This window comes from Amphiura filiformis, chromosome 19 (assembly GCF_039555335.1).
Source record: "Amphiura filiformis chromosome 19, Afil_fr2py, whole genome shotgun sequence".
Lineage (NCBI taxonomy): Eukaryota > Metazoa > Echinodermata > Ophiuroidea > Amphilepidida > Amphiuridae > Amphiura > Amphiura filiformis.
This window is the reverse complement of record NC_092646.1, coordinates 33,667,836-33,690,099: the sequence shown is the minus strand read 5'-3', so window position 1 is coordinate 33,690,099 and position 22,264 is coordinate 33,667,836. Positions and strand designations below refer to the sequence as shown.

At 38.1% G+C, this 22,264-nt stretch overlaps 1 protein-coding gene and 1 long non-coding RNA gene across 2 annotated transcripts; one reads left to right on the top strand and one right to left on the bottom strand.

Annotated features, from left to right (window-relative positions):
- The first annotated feature begins 1,314 nt into the window (after window positions 1–1,314).
- LOC140141205 (uncharacterized) lies at window positions 1,315–8,525 on the top strand. Its single transcript, XR_011857375.1, has 3 exons — window positions 1,315–1,450; window positions 5,930–6,215; window positions 7,735–8,525. It is a non-coding gene; the product is annotated as an uncharacterized lncRNA (long non-coding RNA).
- A 398-nt stretch (window positions 8,526–8,923) lies between these two features.
- Window positions 8,924–22,093, bottom strand: LOC140141204 (t-SNARE domain-containing protein 1-like). The gene is made up of 9 exons (XM_072163006.1): window positions 21,721–22,093; window positions 18,872–18,934; window positions 18,220–18,399; window positions 17,064–17,157; window positions 15,919–16,061; window positions 14,245–14,363; window positions 13,397–13,506; window positions 13,095–13,130; window positions 8,924–11,423 (listed from the first exon to the last, which is right to left on the bottom strand). Exons 4-9 carry the CDS (start codon window positions 17,145–17,147, stop codon window positions 11,391–11,393), a joined length of 525 nt encoding a protein of 174 aa, XP_072019107.1. The 5' UTR covers window positions 17,148–17,157; window positions 18,220–18,399; window positions 18,872–18,934; window positions 21,721–22,093; the 3' UTR covers window positions 8,924–11,390.
- Window positions 22,094–22,264: the final 171 nt, after the last annotated feature.

The window sequence follows — 22,264 nt, the reverse complement described above, 5'->3', positions numbered from 1 at the left end:
CTCAATCCCCAAGGTCTCGGCAATGATTCTCCAACAAAATCGCCTGAAGTTATGGAGCGCCAAACATACACCTGTCGCTCCATTTTTATTAGTGATTTTAAAGTAAATGATAATCCTCTATTAAACTTTTCAGGAGGAGGCAGTCACAAGAAGTCAAGTGATATACTGAAACTGGTAAGCGACGTGGTAGCCCGTGAGGCCATGTATGGCGTCAATTCACGACAAAGTGAATGCAACCCCTTGTCTCAGGTAAGTTTATATATTACCCAGATATTTGTTTTCATAATATGAAAACAAAAGACTAATCATACTCTGTCTTTTTGCACTGTTCAGTTTAAAGCAGCAAGTTATTCTTCTTGTAATAGACCACCTAGCTATATACTATAAATATCCGCTATAAACAAGCAGAGGTTAAAAAATGTGTGTACGGGTATATGATACTTGGGATGATTAGGCCTTTAACAAAAATTGGTTTTAATGGTGTGACCCGACCAACCCTAAAAATAGGCCAGGCCTCAAAAAAATAGTTAAATAAATTAGAATTAAAAAAAAAGAAGAAAAAAAGTTCTAAAGCCTTTATCGTATGCAATTTACAGCTTAAAATGTGTGTGTAAAAAAAGGCAATGTCAAGTTTAGATAGGTATGCTGGATTTGAATGAAAAACTAGCCATATTTCACATTAATGTGGCAGTGATGTCAGTGCGCATTTGATTGAATTGGGTACAGCCTCAAATCACTAGCGTTGCTCAAAGGAATGGTGTGCACACACACAAACCTAGATGCCACATAGATGCATGTGGCCAAAAAGCTGCCTCATTGACATTGCTGCCACTTAAGGTTATTAATTATTTCAAACGTTCATCTTACATAATTTTTATTCTTAAATATCGTTAAGCTGATATAGGCTTAGCAAGGGAGGGGCTCGCGGCAGGGGCCTCAGCCCACCTCCTAATAATTTGGGCGCGGGTCTCGAATACCCTTCAGGCACCACTCCCATTAATGTGATCAAATACCAAAAATTGGATTTTTTGAAGAGGATTTTTTTTCGAAACGGACTATGAAAAGTCCATATTGTTTCATAAAAAAAAAAAATATTAAAAAAAAAAAAAATTGCAATTTATTTTGATGCTTTAATTGAATGAGAAATTGTTGCTTAAAAGGACAGACTTGTAATCAGGCTAAAAAGTTAGCCCATTGAGAAATGCATACTGTTGTGAGTATGTGGTGAGTAGACTTGAACAAATCTTGATTTTACACACCACCAAATCGGGTTCGAATCAAACTCCAAACTCAGTGTTTTATTCTGAGAACCACACCAGTGGCGTGTTTCACTAAGCGTTGCGACTCGTCGTAAGTGGTATCAACCGTACGTAAACCCCGTGAACCGTACGTAAGTTACGAACTGTACGTAAACTTGTTTCACAAACAGTCTGCGACACGTAAACAGCACGTAAGTAAACGCGTAATGGTATAAACGAATCGTAACTTTATGAGCACCCCTAGGGGTGTTCGTAAGTACTGTTTAGCACTTTTATTTGCATTATGTTAATTAATTGGCGCCATTTCCATCCTGTCATGTATTAAACATGGCAGTCTACATTTTACTGCAAGATGCCCGGTTGCGTCGGGCTTTGGCCCGGGAGAGGGTTTTAGAGACCGTTCAAATCCCTCGACACGTTAAGTGATAGGCAAATGTACCGCATATATCGGTTTACAAGAAGAGGGATAACTACATTGCTCGACACCTTTGGTCCGGGTTTGGAGCCCGACACCGGACGCAGTCATAGCATTGGTGCTGTGTTTCAGATATTCACAACGTTACACTATTTCGGCCAAGATGCCAATGTTACGGCCACCGGCCTAAGTGTTGGCGTTAGTGATGCGTCGGTAAGCAGGATACTTCACAGAGTTACTGACAGCGTTGTCCGGCGCAGGGACCGGTATATTAAATTTCCAACCAGTCCCGGACATATCAGGAGGGTACAGGAAGGGTTTCACAGTATCGCCCAATTTCCAGGGATTGTTAGTGCCGTTGATTGCACTCACGTGAATCTTTTGGGTAAGTCAAAATAGTTATTAACATGAATAGGCCTATAGGCCTTAATAGTTTAACCATGTTCCCAGCAAACACGAAGCGTTTAACAGCCTAAACGTTTTGATATCGAGCTATAGGCCTATAGACTATGGAAGTATTAAAAAAATCAAACTGTTAATAAAATTCAAAAACATTTTTTAGGGGTGTGAGACATGCGCGTACGCAGGAATTTCTTAAGGGGGTGTGATGATAAAAAACTAACAAAACAAAGAAATGACCGCGTAGCAGGGGGGTGTCTGAGGGAATTTAGAAATGAAGACCTAATTGAAGCGATTTGGTGGACAATTTTGGCACTATTAGTGTGTAAAATTTTAATTTTAAAAAGCCGACAATTTGTGAAATGACGGTCCATGGAGCCTTTCGTGAACACGTTTTCCCTACAGTTGTAGGCCTATTGTGTTAAACATATAAACACAAATTGGTAAATGTCGAAAGCAGAAGCCAAAATGGCTACTTCTTTCTCCACTACACAGGGGGTGTCTGAGGAGGATGTGCCCCCCTGAGAATTAAGAAACTTTTGCAAAATGAAGACCTCATTGAAGCGAGTGGTGGACCATTTTGGCACTATTACTATTAGCATGATTAGTGTGTAAAAATTTAGTTTGAAAAAGCCGAAAATTTGTGAAAATGACGGTTCATGAAGCATTTCGTGAACAAGTCTTACTTAAAGTTGTAGGCCTATTAATATAAATTGTGTTACAAATTGGTAAATGTCGAAAGCAGAAGCCAAAATGGCTACCGTACTTGTTTATCTACTATAGCCTACACAGAATGTCCCCCCCCCTTCAGAATGAAGAAACTTTGCAAAACCTAATTGAGGCGATTTGGGGGACCATTTTGGCACCGTAGTGTGTAAAATTTTAGTTTGAAAAAGCCGAAAATTGGTGAAATAACGGTCCATGAAGCCTTTCGTGAACAAGAGTTTTCCCTCCTGCAGAAGTTGGAAAATTTTGCAAAATGAAGGTCCGATTGAAGCCATTTGATGCATAATTTTTACACTATTTAAATCATTGCTTCAAACAGAAAAAAGGCCCGAACTCAATTTGCACAATTAAAACCTTTACGTACGTACGTTGCCGGGGTAGGGGTGTGACGATATGGATAGGTGTTGGTGTTAACATGTAGGCCCTATCCATGTCAATTAACAATTAAATGGGGATGTGGGGGTGTGTGGGAGGGGTGTTAACATTAATCGACATATTTACGTACGTTGCCGGTCAGTCAATACCGGGTATAGGGAGAGAAAAAATTGAGTGGGGTAGTTAAGACATCTATAGGCCTATGATAATTTGATATTATGTACCCTATGCCATGCTCATCTCCTCCTCTCCTCTCCCCTCTCTCTTCCTCTCTCTTTCTTTCTTTTTCCCCCATTTTATTTTTTAGACAAACCCAAGGGGGGTGTTTCACACACGTAACACCCCCCCTGCGTACGCCAATGGTGTGAGAGGCCACAGACCAAAAACGAGGAAAATCACTAAAAACAGCGTAAAATCAGGGTAAAAACGCCAAATATGGGCTGAAAATAAAAGAAAAACGCGTAAATGTTGGCAACAAAAAAAGAGGAAATGAGCTGAAAAGAGGAACTCTCACATCCCTGATTTTTGCTGCATATGCCTAACTTTCTGGTTAGGTGGCATGCCAGTCTTTTGCCATGTTAATGTATATAATAATTTTATATTTATATTCTACTTTTCGTTTTATTTGCCTGCTAACGACCCATTCCACTGATACAAAAGTGTACGTTCCAATAAATAACAAAATAGGACATAATAGGCCTAGAAATGTTGATAAATTAGGCCTGTTAGGTTTCAAAATTTACAATTAGGTCTACATTTTTAAAATGGTGTGTTTTTCATTATAAAACATTTTGAAAATGATATTTATGACCTTTACATAACCCGACCAGTGGCTCCGGAACCGGGGAGACCCCCACGAATAATTTTGATTGGGGACCAAGTACCATAGGGCCCCCAAATAATCTGAGGTAAAATTCATAATTTTAGGGTAAAATTAATAATTTTAGGATAAAATTCATAATTTTAGGATAAAATTCATAATTTTTGGGTAGGCATACCTATACAAAATGCAAGGTAGGCCTCTTATATAATTCTTGTAAAAATTTATGTATTTCAAACCCCTCCAGCGCATACTCTTAGCGTTTCGCGCCTCGGAGCAGCCCCCCCCCCCAACTTATTCAAAATCTTCTGGAGCTTCTCATGCGAGTATTTGGGGCGCCAGCCCCCCGTGGTCAAAGCAGGGGGCGGCCAAAACGAAGGGGCGGCGGAAGAAGGGGCGGCAAAAACAGGGACGGCAAAAACGAAGGGGCGGCAAAACGAATTAGCAAAGAAAAAATGGCGGAAAAAATTGAAAAAATATAAAATTTTTTGAAAAAATGGTACTATGGGTCTTTTTATCTTTTCAGTTTCCGTAAGTATTTTTTTCAGATACGAAAACGCAAGGGATTCAGTAAGTTACTGTAATCTGACTTCATTGTTAACTCTAAAGTACCAAACAGCTTATTTCAATAGAGGCTAGAATAAAAGATTGGTCACACTTGCGAGACTACCACTTCAGAATAACAATGACTTACAAAAACGGAAACAGAAACTGAAAAGATAAAACGACGGTATACATCAAAATTTGTTACTTTTAGGGCGCTAGTGCCTAAAATCCTTCTTCTTTTTTTTTTTTTGCTCTTCACTTTTTCAAACCACCGAAATTTTTTTTGGGTCAACCTTTTCGGACTGTTAGGGAAGGGGCGGCAAAATTGAATTTTCTTCAGCCCCCCGGGATAGGAGCGGCCACGGTACGCCACTGCTTCTTTCGAATGTTAAGTGCCATAGCCTACAATGCTGGCCATAAGTGTTGGGACGGTTTGATAGGGTAATGTAAATAAGCCCCCCACTCCCCCCGATCAATGTTGAATCCGACTTTTTGGTCACACGAGCCTTGTGGCACCCAATATTGATTGGTGGGGAAGGGGGAGGGTTGGGGTGTTAGGAAAGTGTCTAGGCTTGACACCAAAGAAACCTGCACTTTATCACGTTAATAATAACGGAAATAAGGTCATACTATAGTGTACGTTTTCCATAAGTGTCCCAACACATTTTGGCCATGGTTGTAGACCATGTAGACGTTTGACGAAAAGCGGCAAAACATGGCATGTTAATAACATTCTTGTGTTTGCGTGGATTTTCTGTCTAAATTCAATCATCTGTAGGGGAGAGCGGGGAGTGTTCGCCCTAGGGGTAGGTTCGCCCACCCCTTTTCTCAGCACTACGGCTATCGGGGAATTTGGTGATGGCAAATTTAGGTGACATAGGTCATTATAAACTTCACATATGAGCTACGCGACATAGGGACGTGTTCATTGAATTGCAGCCAAAACAAAACAATTACACCAAAACGTAATTTTTTCTTGCATTAATAATGTTGTATTATCATTGATACATAAATACAGATGGTTTTAATGGAAATCTGTATTGGGAACATGTGGGATTTGTCAAAGATTTAATGCAGTTATAAACTCCTTATTCGATTTGTATTTTGCATACCCTGAAGAAAATACAAAAATGTGCACAAGGGGCACGTTCGCCCTTTGAGGGTGGGGCATGTTCGCCCCATATCTTCCCCAGGCGGACTTACCCCCAAACTGGGGGCGGACCTGCCCCATCAGCGTATTATGCAAAATATTGATAATTATACCATTAAACAAGGTAAAACTACTGAAAAGCGTGTTTTTTAAAGTTATGTGGTATCAGTCCATAATCTTTTTGAACTTGATGTTTATCAAAATTATAAGTCTATGCATTAATACTTTTACATCAACAGGATCAAAAATGGGAGAAAACGAATTCGCCTATGTCGACAGAAGGAGTAACCACTCCATAAACGTGCAGTTAATGTGCGATCACAAGTACAGAATAACAAATGTCGTCGCCAGATGGCCTGGATCAACCCATGACTCCCGTATTTTACGCAACAGCGCCATTGGACAGCAGTTTCAACGAGAGGAACGGGACGGCATGCTCATTGGAGATTCAGGATACCCTCTACGAAATTGGTTGATGACCCCATTTCTGGAACCAGCCACCCCTGGTCAAGAAGCATATAACAAGTAAGTGTGTTAATTATTTATGTGTGAAGTCTATCGTAAATTAACATTTTCCAATTACATTTACAGGTCAGTAGTGCCCCCAGCATGCCCTGCAGTGTTCTGTTATAATTGAAGCCCGGTTTTGTTGTGCAAAAGACTATGATACCCAGTAAAACTGAACTATCTGCAAGCATTAGATATTGATTAAATTATTTGAAAAGAAAGAAAAGCAATTGAATCATTTTCAGAAATAAACCTGTTATGATTTCCACATAGATGTTGGCAACCTTTTTAATCAGACTTTCTTTTCAGACCGTTTCCGACGTACCAAATCTGTATTAACTTTAGCCAACACATCTAACAACCAACCAACATTTTAATCGAATAACATTTATCTTGTTAATATAATAAAGATAATAACAATGAAGCAAACATCAAAATAATGTCAAATAAGATGGTCAAAAAAGATGGTCAGAAAAGGTGGTCAGAAAAGGTAGTCAGAAAAGGTGGTCAGGTTATGGAAATTCCCTATAACCATGGTACGTAAGATTACAGAGATGTCACGATGAGAACTTTTTGAATGACCCACGTATAAGCCAACATTTTAAATATATTCAAAACGTTATGGTCAAGCAATATGCCGAGTTACTATCTCGGACCCAGAGTTACTAATTCGGGGCCTGAGTTACTATCTCGGACCCCGAGTTACTAAGTCGGTGCCCAAGTTACTAAGTCGGGCCCCGAGTTACTATCACGGACCCAAGTTACTAAGTCGGGGCCGAGTTACTATCTCGGACCCGAATTACTATCTCGGACCACAAGTGATGACTATCTCTGACCCCGAGTTACTACCTCGGACACCGAGTTACTAAGTCGGGCCCCGAAGTTACTATCTCGGACCCGAGTTACTAAGTCGGGCCAAGTTACTATCTCGGAGCCCGAGTTACTATCTCGGACCCCGAGTTACTATCTCGGACCCCGAGTTACTAAGTCGGGCCCCGAGTTACTAAATCGGGGGCCCGTGTTACTATCTCGGACCCCGAGTTACTAAGTCGGGGACCCGAAGTTACTATCTCGGACCCGAGTTACTATCTCGGACCCGAGTTACTATCTCGGACCCGAGTTACTATCTCGGACCCCAAGTTACTAAGTCGGGCCCGAGTTACTAAATCGGGGCCGTGTTACTATCTCGGACCCGAGTTACTAAGTCGGGGACCGAGTTACTATCTCGGACCCGAGTTACTATCTCGGACCCGAGTTACTATCTCGGACCCCGAGTTACTATCTCGGACCCCGAGTTACTAAGTCGGGCCCCGAATTACTATCTCGGACCCGAGTTACTAAGTCGGGGACCCGAGTTACTATCTCGGACCCCGAGTTACTATCTCGACCCCCGAATTAATATCTAGGACCCCGAGTTACTATCTCGAGGCCCCGAGTTACTATCTCGGACCCCGAGTTATTATCTCGGACCCAAGTTACTATTAGAGGCTCCGTGATTAAGCTGCTTTTTCAATTTATACTTCAATTTATTTTGCAGTGCACATCAAAGTACCAGGGTGAGAATTGAGCAGCTAAACGGCCAATTAAAGAACAAGTTCCCAATTCTGCAGAGAGGCGCGGGTGGACCCACGATTTGCATGTGATATAATAGTCGCATGCTGTGTCTTGTTTAGGATTGCACAGAAGCTTAAAGAGCCACATTTGGACCACTGGCAGGACATCCAACCAGATGAGCAAGACCAAATACTAGATGAGACTCTGGATGGAAGTGCTAGACGTGCCCAAATTGTCAATGATTTTTTTCACATAGTAGGAATCGGATAACCTACATGTATACTACACCATGACTAATTGGGAATTTGAACATAAACACTGGTATTGTAAACTGATAATACTCCGTGATTATTTATGGATGGAACTTAAAGAAGATGCTATCAATTAAATAATTGATATATCAAACATACATTTTGTTTTGTCAACAATTAAAATCTGTTCAATAATAATAATAAGTTTGACATTTGTACACTGCCGATTGAAAAACTCAGTTCCTATTATCTACCCAGTAATGTTTGCTTATCTTAATTGGAACCCTAATTGGGTCAAGGCTATATCTGCATTATAAATAGGCCTACGATAATGATATTGATATCAAGGTCATATAAAAGTTAACAATTATTGATATTAGGATTGTCATGAATTGGTTACGATCACCCTTGTGCAGCAAACATTCTTATGGCAGTCTGAATATAGATTGTTGGATTGTTGCGAACCTAGGGGGATTTCCATTGATCCCTTGGTTACAAGTATGAATTAAATGTAGACCTGATTACCACATTTTTCAATTTAGCTTTCAACATGAAAATTCTTGAGAATTCCCTAGTATGTCATTGGTGGTAACAATATTTCCCACTCGGTTAATTGTGCATGGGCCACACGCCAAAAATTACTAGCATTGCAAGTAAAATTAGGAAACATGCACTTCTTCCATGGCATTGTCTTTTTTTTAAAGACATTACTTGTTGCATCCTGATTTCATGTGTGGTGACAGATATCAGCTGATATAATGGTGTCATTTCACATTGAATTGAGGTCAAAAATGGTAATTGGAAATACCCAAATACACGAAAAGTGTTTTTGGCATAGAATATATTGAGACAATATTTGTGTCTCCAAATGCAGATGAAGATTTGAAATAAATGATACATAATATCTGAGAAATGATAATACTGTATTATCAACAATGTGAAATTTTATTGACAAATATTCAATTGATAAAATTCATTTGCTACTATTCTAAGCAATGGAAACCGGACGGAACGGCCTGTAACCGGTGGTTGACCGCCGGTCAAGTTTTGATTTCATCCCTAAGTACAATAGCTGCCATGTGATGCTTGTTGAAGCATATATTCAATTGATAAAATTCATTTATAACACAATGTACAATAATTATAAAGCTTAATTAAATGTCATATCGACTGCTCAGTGCCAGGAGTGGTAAGTACAATAGATGAGTACAATATACTGCGTCAGTGTGTAAATTGCCAAATTTTCACAGGGCAGCTATTGCACTTACATACTTCTGGCACTGAGCACTCAATATCATACAAATATACAAAGGATGCTTGTTGAAACTGTAAATAAATATATTCTCCGTAATGGTGAATTGCAATTTGAATCATATTACATCATTTTAGGAGTGTTCAGAAATACTTAATTCATTTATAACAAAATGTACAATAATTATAAAGCTTAATTAAATGTCATATCAACTGCTCAGTGCTAGAAGTGTGTAAGTACAATAGATGCCATGTGTAGATGAGTACAATATACTGTTTGCAAATTGCCAAATTTTCACAGGGCAGCTATATTTAACTTACCCACTACTGGCACTGAACAGTCGATATTATAGAAATTTACTCGTTAATTATTCGAGTATTGTTGAAGCTGTAAAATAAATATACAAATATTCAATTGATAAAATTCATTTATAACACAATGTACAATAATTATCAAGCTTAATTATTTGTCCTATCGACTGTTCAGTGCCAGGAGTGGGTAAGTACAATAGCTGGGCAAACCATGTGTAGGTGAGTACAATATACTGTGTGTAAATTGCCAAATTTCCATAGGGCAGCTATTTAACTTACCCACTTCTGGCACAAAGAATGCTTGTTGAAGCATATATTTAATTGATAAAATTCATTTATAACACAATGTACAATAATTATAAAGCTTAATTAAATGTGATATCGACTGCTCAGTGCCAGAAGTGGTAAGCACAATAGCTGCCATGTGTAGATGAGTACAATATACTGTGTCAGTGTGTAAATTGCCAATTTTTCACAGGGCAGCTATTGCACTTGACATACTTCTGGCACTGAACACTCAATATCATACAAATTGGATGCTTGTTGAAACTGTAAATAAATATGATGACAAATTGATAAAATTCATTTATAACACAATGTACAATAATTATAAAGCTTTAAATTAAATGTCATATCGACTGCTCAGTGCCAGAAGTGGTAAGTACAATAGCTGCCATGTGTAGATGAGTACAATAAACTGTTTGTAAATTGCCAAATTTTCACATGGCAGCTATATTTAACTTGCCCACTACTGGCACTGAACAGTCGATATTATAGAAATTTACTCGTTAATATCTGAGTATTGTTGAAGCTGTAAAATAAATATACAAATATTCAATTGATAAAATTCATTTATAACACAATGTACAATAATTATCAAGCTTAATTATTTGTCATATCGACTGTTCAGTGCCAGGAGTGGGTAAGTACAATAGCTGGGCAAACCATGTGTAGATGAGTACAATATACTGTGTGTAAATTGCCAAATTTTCATAGGGCAGCTATTTAACTTACCCACTACTGGCACAAAGGATGCTTCTTGAAGCATATATTTAATTGATAAAATTCATTTATAACACAATGTACAATAATTATAAAGCTTAATTAAATGTGATATCGACTGCTCAGTGCCAGAAGTATCAATATAAATATATACAAAGGATGCTTGTTGAAACTGTAAATAAATATATTGACAAATTGATAAAATTCATTTGCTTGTTGAAACTGTAAATAAATATATTGACAAATTGATAAAATTCATTTGCTTGTTGAAACTGTAAATAAATATATTGTCCGTAATGGTGAATTGCAATTTGAATCCGATTACATCATTTTAGGAGTGTTCAGAAATACTTATAAATAAATGTACTTAAACAAATTGATAAAATTCATTTATAACACAATGTACAATAATTATAAAACTTTTAATTAAATGTCATATCGAATGCTTAGTGCCAGAAGTGGTAAGTACAATAGCTGCCATGTGTAGATGAGTACAATAAACTGTTTGTAAATTGCCAAATTTTCACATGGCAGCTATATTTAACTTGCCCACTACTGGCACTGAACAGTCGATATTATAGAAATTTACTCGTTAATTATTCGAGTATTGTTAAAGCTGTAAAATAAATATAAAAATATTCAATTGATAAAATTCATTTGAAAACCAATGTCAGACAATTTGTCCCACGATTACTTATTTGTTCACCAATTTGCTCAAGATGTCTCGGATTTGAATCATAACCTCTACTTTTTTCTCTCAACTTGTAAATGGAACCTTGAAAACCAACCATAGGCTCCCGCATAGGCTGCTTGTCTTCATTCCTTACTTGAATTCCCTCTCCTGCGACATAGATTCCTGCATAGAGAGAAAAATGTAGAAATTTGAAAAACTAATAATACAATAATCTTTGAAAATGTAATTGATTTATAACAATGCTGTGGGATTGTTAAGTTAGCTCAATCGATAAGGCGTTCTACCATGGTGCGAGAGGTTGCGGGTTCGAACCCTGGCGCACACCGACACCGCCTGGCTAATAATTATTTGGTGGAGCAGAGACACTAAAATGAATACACGGGATCGATACACGTGAATTGCTATGCACGATTTTGATATCAGACGAAAATCTTGAATACTGGGTTAGAAATTGATGAATATCTCCATAAATGAATTTTTCTCAAGAAACCAGATGTGGTCTCATACACTTGAAAATACGTGTTGAACAGATCTGAGAGTCGCTAGAATGCGCTTTGAAAATTGGCCGTGCGCTTTGAACTCAAAATCTGACAATTTTATATTGCGTTGGTCCTGTATGGACTTATTGGACTACAGCGTGTAGTACAGCTGCACTCACTGTAGGCAGTATAAAAGTCGGTGACCATTGACCTAAATGGGATACAAGCTTATTCACGCACAACCAAGATCGATTACCAGGCTATTGTGAGTAGCCTTAGTTATGTCCCTCGACTAATTATTAGTTTTAAAGAGCTTTAAAGGTTTGAACCAAATGGCTAATTGTGGCTGTGGATTCAACCTACCATGGCGATTCCTGCCATGAAGATATAGGGTCGGTGACACTGTGTGGCGGTGCCTAGTACGCTCTCGTGGAAAAATTGAGTTAGCTTGAAATTCCCCTGGACATAGAACTCACTGCTAATTTGTCTCCTGGTAACCTGTACGAAACTCGGGAGCTGATCCTGGTTGCGAATGTTATTTGTGGAATGTCTAGGGTGTGCGCTCTTGGTATCAAATTACAGGACAGGGTAATGTGGGGATAAGGTCTAGCTTTACACAAGGCTTTGGGCTTTCTCCTTATTCTTTCAATACTTGATCATAGCCATTTTAAACTGTTCAGTAGGTCTATATTAAATCCTGGTGATAAATATCCCATTTCATCCATTTGCTTACAGGTTTCCTACTGTACACTGTAGGCTCATAATGAGTTGTCTATGTACTATAGCAGAATACACATTGCAAAGAATGGCCATGGGCATTACAATCGCATATGTCTTCGACCCACTTAAAACACACCATGAACTGTACAGCTGTACATATGTAACAAATTGTATGGTTTTCTTATATTAATGGTGCGCTCTGGCCAGCTATTTTTGAATGACATTGGTTCCGCGCAGAAAATCAGTTATCAGTGGAGAATGAGCTATAAAGTGGTCATTTTTAAAATCAATTTACTCACCCAAAATCCCTAACCCTAACGTCGAAGGGTTCAGCTGTTAAACACCTAAGCGTCAAAAGGTTTGGCTAAATTTGGCTCCTAAATGGTGATGCTTTCTGAAAAAATACACCTTTTCAAAAAAACGTCAACGACGCTGTGTTGTGAAAACATGCCCTTTTCTCCGCTTTTCTTGGACGCGGATGCGTAGCAGATCAAGTGATGAGTGACCCCCTGGGGGCATTCCATCTCATTGTTTCACTTAATGTAATGGTATCTATTTTATATCATGCGATAGATACACAGTTGGGTCTCAAAACAATATACTTCTATTTTCTATTCACAACTTTGATATTTACCTGTGATGAATCACTGACAACATTAACAACCGCAGACTGCAATTGAAGTAAAGAAAAGAAAAGTTAATGTGATATTTTCCCATTAACATTTATAACAAAATTCAATAAAATTAGTGCAGTAACTTTACTTCCTTAATAGTGCATGAGCAACAATTTTTTGAACTTCTTGTATTATGCATAGAATATGTTTGTGACTTCAGAAATAAAAGTAATGTTAAACCAAAAAATCTTGCAGATTATTTCAGAGCATGTACACTGTAAAATGCACAGTGCTTGCTACTTTATTTTGATAGTTGTTTTACCTGTGCAAATGTTTCAGCGGATTGTGGCCGCAAACCATCCCTAACTTCTCTGGCTTGTGCCTGAAGCACATCCATGAGGTAAGGTTTCGATTCTGGGACTGGACCTCCACCTTTGAAATGAAATAAAATAGTAGGCATACTGGTAAATATACAGTTTGACCCAAACAAAATTGCTAAAAGGTTTTTTTAACAGTTTCTAGTGGTATTTGACATCAGAAACAACATTTGTGTGCCCCTCAAAGGGATTGAAGTGATTTTATACACACCCTGTGGCTGTTATTTTGGTGTCTGTCCCTAGTTTTTATGGCCAGGAAACCCATTGAGACCATCGTGGATTTCAGTTTTCAACTCAACTCAAGGGAAAAAAGTGTATGTCATCAAATTTTCAGGAACTTTTCCATAGACTTTCATGGTGCTGTGTCCTCACATCCTTCCCCTTGCCAGTTTGTTAGCTTATTAAGAACTATGCTTTAAAACAAGCTCAATGTGAAGAGTGTAATTATTCATCTTCATTTTTATATAATTTTCAACAACTCTTCCTATACCTTTGTACAGGAGTCAAGCATTGTTAATCCGTGATGAATCCACAGTCCAGTATACTTAGCGATCTGCGAACACAAGGTCACGCATACTTGTTACACATGAGTGCTGGAACGCATGCGTGAACATAAACTCTCTTATGTTGGCGGTAGCAGGTAAATGTTAATCGGTGATGAACAACGGTGAAAAATGTTTGAATCCCTAAATCATTTAATTTTTTTCAAAAAAAACCATGGCCATATGGAAATATTAACTCAAATTTCACAAATGTAAACAATGATTGATCATTAATACATAGTCATACATACCTGTCAGTCTTATCTCGGTATTGAGATTATTGGCCTGCGTGCTGAGGTCACGCCATTTATGCCTCACGTTCAACCAGTCCCTCGCTTCCCCACCCGCCACACGTATGGCTTTTGCCGCTCTAGGAGTAAGACAAACAATGCAAAATTCTCATAAGTTATGAATAAATTATTACGCATTTCAATTCTGAATTCATACAAAATATACATCCAGCACATTTTTTATTGCAAGTAAAATCCTACATCAGTGGCGTAACTATGGTTGGGAGCGCCCGGGGCAAGAAAAAAAATTGGCGCCCCTACCCCAACCGAGAATACCATAACCCCCCCCCACCCATTATTGTAATTTGGACAAATAAGGCCTACCGCTAGTTAATTTTGGTTACTATAGTAATTGAATACTGTCTTAACGCGGCTGTGTACTCTAGACATGGTTTCTTTCGCAAAATTGAGTTTTTTGATAAGTTTGTACTTTGTTATGTTTTTTATAAATACAAGGAATGAAAATCCAGATTTGTAAACTCCAACTGCAATATTTTAAGGATTTTATTTCACTATTCCACTCGTATTTGAAATTGAAAAGGAAAGAAAATCTTTGTTGTACCAGCAGGGTACACGCATAACCAGCGCCTCGCGTTATGTGATCGCGCAATTTGTTAACACACAAATACGCTACGCATACGCAACGCTTATCTACATGCGCGGCGCATCTTATGGAAGCACTGCGGAAGCACTGATTTCACAAAAAACCTAGCGGTCAAATGGCTCCGTTTTAGCTGATAAAATGTGGGTTTTTCAAGTTCTTTCCCCGATTTAAATATCAAGTTATGAATGGATTTCGCTCAAACTTCTCAAGGGGCTGTGGATTTACCCGATGTTCACGTTATATAAGGTAGAAAACGAAAACTGCCGCATTCTCCTGTAAGATTCGATGAAAGTGCATAATGTGACCACTTTAAACTTCAACGGCCATTATTTCAATGTTCATTTTCTCGGTAAAATGACGATTTAGGTACACGATAACTCAATAAATACAGCATCTATAGGTAAGCAAATATGATCATCGTAAAAAGCATGATCGACTCAAGAAACGGTTTTCTCATTTTTTTATATTTTGGTCTATTTATGATTTTAGGCATCATTTTGTGCAAATAGGCGTTTGTGAATTTTAAAAAGTTCAATTTGATGCCTTATATGGTCAATATCTCAAAAAATAAGGCCAATATCAAAAAAAATAAAAATAACGTTTTTGGAATGGAGCCTCATGATTGAGCTAAAAACAAAATAAAATATTATGGAAAGAGTGTTTTTTTTGTTATGATGTACCTAACAAATATTGCCAAAAACTCACTTTTTTGTGATTTTCTTCATAATTGTTGTTTTTACCCCAAATCTGTATTTATATTAAGATTTATTGATGTCTTGCCTTCATAAAAATGTATACTTTTATATATTTTGCGGGAATAATTACAAAGTTATTGCACTTTTACTACATGCATGTCTGAGAGTACACAGCCACCTTAAAATGTTCTTTTAATTGATTATGCAAAGCGCATTACGAAAATTTTGACTTTCAGCGCTTGGAGGGCGTAGAATCGATGCTGAATTGGTCAATTTTGCCCCCCCTCCACTGTCCTACATGTGTCTTTTCATTTTATCACTTAAAAAAATACAAACCTTTCCCAATATTCCCGTTTTACAGTTTCCACACGACCTGATCCTTTCTTAGACCCAAAAAGGAGGGCCTTATGTTCTTGAACAAAGGATGCTAAAGTTGTGATTTCAATCTCTTTCCAGTTGGGTGCTCGCTTTCTGATCTTCTGTGAATAATAACAAGAAAATGCAAGAATGAATTAAGATAAAAGAAATTAATGTTACAAAATAACATGATTTTCATCAATACCTCTCTTCTTCTTTTTCTTGCAAATTTATGAACTGTATTTATGTTCATCACCTTAGTGACTCCAATTATCTAATCACTACACTACAAGATTCCTCTCCTACAATGGTACTTGCGGCTACTACTCGGAGTATCTTCAAAGGGTATCTCCTTCAAAGTACCTACGCCAAGAGTTATTTGCGAGTTGTAGCTGGCCTCCTGGGCCACAAGGGCCTGGTCGCCGATGTAGGTACTCGAGAGTAGCAGCACTACTCTCATGAGAATCCTGTAGTGTATAGCTAAAATGGATTGGCCAAACAAAGGTAAATAATAATAATAATAATAATAATATTTTATTTTTATATAGCGCAATACATCAAGCGATCACAAAGCGCTTTACAGCAATAAAACAAAGATATAAATGTACAAGATTTTTAGGATTAAAAGACATAAAAACAATATTTTAGAAGGCAAAAACAGTCATAAATAGTCATCACAAGCCCGTATTTATTACGCTACGGTCGTTAATATCATTCATGTCTCTGCGTCGTTTACGCGTGCCATGGCGTAGTGCTGCGTTACCCGCGCGGTATCGCTGCGCTATGCGAGCGGCTTGGCATTAGATACGCCCGTGCGATGCGCAGGGCTAGCTTAGTAACTGACTCCTTTTTTTGTTTACCTAGTATAGCAACGGACCACATTTCCACTGATTTTGAGGCCAATTCTTGACCGTTTTCAACCAAATTTTCGCATTACCGTCTCCGTATATTCCTCGATCTCCCGTATGAATTTGGTGACATTTGGATCGAAACTGACAGAGCCTTTATGTGCATACATAGATAGATACATAGATACATGTATACATACATAGATACAACATTCCCCTATTTATAGTAAGATTGTGCTAGTTTTTAAACTTTGTAACTGTCCCTTTTTAATTTACCTTATTCTCTGAGTCTTTATCACTTGCTTTAGTTGCTTCTCCTGAGGGCTTATTCGGTTTTTTTTGCCTTCCGTTTCCGTCCATGTTGGGTCACCTAAACAAAATGAAAACAAGATTACAATGATGTAGTACACTATATCACCTCTGCGGGTGGGGGGGGGGGAGGAGTTGAAGAAACTGAAGAAAACAACAGCATTGATGAAGTTGAAGCCCCATTAAAATGTAGCTAATTTATATGTTTTGGGGCCCAATGATCTTAACATGACATTTGCGCCAGACATTTTCATGTGGCACTCCCAATAGTCATAATAACCAAATTTCGTCAAAATTGACAAACATACATGGCTCATTATATGATCGGTAGAATAAAGAAAGAATCAGAACCTAAGAGAAAGAGACCCTTAGCCAAATGCCATGTTAAAAAGTTTTGTTCATTTCAAAATGAATGGTAGGAAGTATCCGCTACCATGACAGACAGGCCTATCGTATAGTATACATAATTATATTAACTGTCTATGAGTGTGATGGTCGAAATATAATCACAAGGTGAAAGATGGATTGTTCCAATACACAAGCCGGAACGGCGAGTGGAATGGAACAATACATCTTTAACCTCGTGGTTATATTTCGACCATTACACAAATTTACACAAATTTAAGACAGTTAATATTTGTTTTATATCACTCATTTTGATGTGTTTAATGCACTCCCCCTTTTGGGGCTGGTGCATTCGATGCATCAACATCTCAGCATGCGTGCATTATTTTGTGCAATTTCACTCCCAACAAGTGAAACGCATGTATTAACCTATACTTCATACACCACTTGCTAGTGAGAACCAATTAGAGCAAGCATTAGTAAATTACTAGCCATGAATAAATATTGTATAACTGCACGGGCGCAGTACACATTGCTTTCGGACGTGTTCATTTTTCTTGTGGGTGGATGCATTTATAATTGTTTGCATTTTCACACATTTTTAGTGACAATTTTGTTATAAAATTGCAAATATCACAGGATTTTTTTAGTCGTGTATGAAATAGGTTGATAAATGTGTATCGCTTGTTGCTCAAGAAATTGTACAATTTCACTCCCTACAAGTGATACGCGTTTATTAATCTATAATTGAAAAATGCCATTTATATATAAAACTAACCTTTTGCAACTTAGACACTCCATCTTTTTCATTTTCTTGATCAACATGTACTGATGTTGCTGTTACTTGAGAGATGGGCTGCAGCGGCTGTTGAACTGATGTTGCTGTTACTTGTGACATGACTGACATGGGCTGCTGAACCTCCAATAGAGGCACCGGTTGTTGTGTTCCATTCTTGTACTTTTGGGAATAAAGGAGGAAAAGACCAAATAATTTTAACTAGACAACTAGATCATTATCTTGTGTATGAAATAGGAGAAATTGTACAAAAAATGCACTTGTACTGAAATAGGTACAAAATTGGGCAGGGGTAAATTGTAATCCCAAAATATGGCATGTGCAAAGGGGTTGCAAAAGATTTGTGGCAGGAAAAGTGGGTGGGGACTGGGGGTGAGGCTGTGGATCAAAAAATGCCCCTTTAGGAAACTATGACTAAATGCTTTAATAATTTTAATAATATTGTTTGTCAATAAATCCTGATTGTTGATTTTTCAACAAATTGGAATTATATTGTATATACCTATTTTGCTGAATCAATCACTATCTCGTCAAAAGCATTTATTTACATCAACAGTGTCAACAACTATAGAGTATAGAATGAGATCACTGTTAATCTCAGTACAAAATAACTTAATTATTTTAAATTACTTACAAAGATATTCATTGAGGCCGGCCATGTCCACTCTGATGGTTGCTGAGCACTAGAAATACAGTCCTGTATAATGTATAAATAATAATTTAAAACAGTTATTAAAGTACCGGGTACATTACTTTAAATGTGCTTTTTTTTCAGTATGCTTTAAATGTACTTTTCTGGTCATTGTGCTTTATTTGTACTTTATCGCACATTGGATAGAATATGCCATAGTCGCATTTTGAGGGCGACGGTGACTGAATAGATCAGGAAAATCTATCAATTGTGCACACAATCGGAGTTTTAAATGCTAAGTTAATTCTGAGTATGCACAATGGCAAGTGGACTACGGAGAAGTCTACACATTGGAATGTTGTTTAGAAAACATACTTTCTAAAGCCGGGACTTAAAGTAACCTACAGTGCTTTAAATATACTTGTTTTGGTCCAGGTGTAACCCATCAAGGTATTGAGATGGATTATGTACCGTACCATACTAGCATTGTTTTGGTATTGATGTCTAGTTTACTATGCGACTTGTTTACTCCAAGCTAGGCTAATTGATTTGTTGCAAGTGTGCTGCAATCTATGTCATGGGTTCTAGGCTTCCCCCTGCTTTACCTATACGTAACTTGTCATGTATTTATGCTCGAAAATGTTCTGAATGTCATAGTACATGTAGTACTAGTTGGCCTACTTATGTTAATGTTAACATTTTTTGCAGGAAATTTGATGAGGAATTCAGATTTGAGATTGGATTTTGTGTAGGACATGGAGTAAAAAAGTTTTGACTGATTATGTCAAAAAAATCATAAAAAATATGTACGACTTTTGAACACCCTGTATCTCAGTTCTAAAGGCAACATAACTCATCATTATAAGTTTGCTTTTTTTTTGAAAGCCTACAATGTTATTAGCACATCTAATAGCCTAGTAAAGAGGTTTTAGCAGAACAGGTTTTTATGGTACCGGTAGTAAATAAGAGAGAAACACAAATTATACCTTTCGAACCAAAATGTAATTTTTCAACCCAATTTGATATTGTAGCACCCTGTATACCAACTTGCAGGTTGCAAATTTGTTTTCCTTCAGCTTTATGATGACATAAAATATTTAGGTTTCTGGAGAGAATCCCATCGCATTACCGGGGTACCGTACTGTAAATTAATGTTTTCAATGTCTGTTTTTTTGCGGACACGGACATGACTGATGAACATAAATTTTAAGCTTATTTACACTATTAGGAGGGCTTTTAAAATACCCGGTATACCGTACCGTATATAATATTTCGTACAAGCATGCAACTTCAAGTTGCGCCACCAGCACGCAAGCAGGCAGTAAAAATTGGCAAGCATCACCTCATGATGTCAACATCGCATTGCTGGAGCTTAAATTTCAATATGGAGGATTTCTGTCCTGACGTCCAATCATGATGATTACCGTACAATTTTATCATGCAAAAGCCAAAATTCAATGTCATGGTTTAGGTCAGGGGTAGTCAGGGGAAGCGCAAGAACTAAACACTCCAGTGTCCGCAGGGACCCCTGAACTTGCAGAAAATTAAAAAGTAGGGGGTCCGGAGTAGAATTTGGTGAGTCCGAGTTGCACAAATGCAGCATAAATAGTATGTCTGCAATAGCGCTAGATTGAAAAACTGGGGGTCTGCAGGGACCCCTGAACTTGCAGAAAATTAAAAACAGGGGGTCCGAACTCTATTTTGGTGGGTCCGGGACCCCAAAAAGCAACTTAGCGCTACCCTTGGGCAAGTTGGGGGTAGTGTTAACCCCCCATCGGAGGTGAATGACCCCCTAAATTAAAAAGATATTAATTTTTCACCCTCCATATATTAGGAATGTGCAAGCTCGGGGGTGAACACTGACCCTCTACTTTTGGACCTTACTCTAGTCTTACCCCTGACTACACTGCAAAATATTTTTCACCCCGAGATTTAATTTTCACCTAGCTCATGTATTTAGATTTTCTGCAAGCTCTGAGTGAAAAACATGTGAAAACATGCAACCCCCAACTTTTGGGCCTTAAAGCTACCCAGGTTAATCGAAAAATCTATCTTTTATGCATGCACGACATGGACCCCCATGGTAGTTACTGTACACAAGCTATCGGCGTCGTCGGTTGTTCATACAAAGGTTAGAAATTTTCGAACAAAGCTATATACCCCTGCCCTGGTGAGCAGGTGATGGTTCTATTTAACATAAGGAATCGGCACGACTTCTTTTTATTAATGTTTGAAGGAGCTTATTGGCCCTATAAAAATAACATGAACCAAGACAAGTGCATGATATGCGGTGCGCCAAACGGTGAGTTTACAAAACTTTTTTTTAAGTTTGGCTGGAACAATTTCACCGGGGTAGGGGGGCCGGGAAGTCGTCGGGAGGGAGACGGGAACTAATCAACTTGTCATTAAATTTTGTACCGGCCTGCAGGGAACAGTCAGAGTGGGGCTATTTTTTTTTTTAATCGTGAAACACTACTACCATGAGTTTGACTACATTACCATGGCATGCCATGACATTGACAAGTAGCATGAATAGTACATGCATGACATGTAGTAATGCATGTACATCATGTGTATTGTACATCATCATGATCATGTGTACCGGATGACATTTTGTCCGATCATTACTCAGTAATTGCAGTGATGCATATGCGCGTCAACTGTAAACGGTACCCGGACCCGTACATTCAACGGATCAGTCAGTACATCCATCATCATGATCATGTCCATGGACATGATGATGATGATGGAACTTGGAAGTACCATCATACATGTTATGCATGACATGTTCATCGTGTTAGTCTTGACTCTTGCTGTGAAACAACTAGAAAGTAAAATAGATACCGGCTTACCATTACCGGCTTGTCTACGAGCACCGGGATCGGTACTCCTGTAGACATGGTAGATGTAGATGTAGCTGTAGATTGCATCGGTATGATCACTGAAAAACACCAATCTTTAACACACACGGCTTTCAATCAATTAACACCGACACAGACTGCAGACGACACACAGAGAGCGCCCGTCACCCCATCCTCGTTCGCCGTTTCTCTAATGATACTTTTTAAAACCAATCGGAATTTGCGTAGAGTCGCAGCCACGTAGAGTTAAGTGAAACAGTTTTACGTACAGTACGTGGCTACGAACAGTCGTAAAAGACCGTTCGTAAGTAACGCCAAATACTGCACGTAGGAACCCTACTTACGTACATCTTAGTGAAACACGCCACAGGTTGATTTAATGGAAAAAAAATGGGGGTGGGGTGGGGAGGGGGTTGTAAGGTTGATGGTTAAAAGAAGTTGATGATTAGCATGGTATACAGATAATATAATAACATTATCAGTTATGAATAGCTTTATTTTGATACCAAATTTCATTTGTAGTTCCCATCAGCAT

Coding starts and splice junctions, on each gene's coding strand:
- LOC140141204 (XM_072163006.1), bottom strand. CDS start 17,147: ATGGACGGAAACGGAAGGCAAAAAAAACCGAATAAGCCCTCAGGAGAA. Junction 13,507..14,244: donor TACCGAGATAAGACTGACAG/GTATGTATGACT, acceptor TTCATTTCAAAG/GTGGAGGTCCAGTCCCAGAA. Junction 11,424..13,094: donor TTGTCAGTGATTCATCACAG/GTAAATATCAAA, acceptor CTCTCTATGCAG/GAATCTATGTCGCAGGAGAG.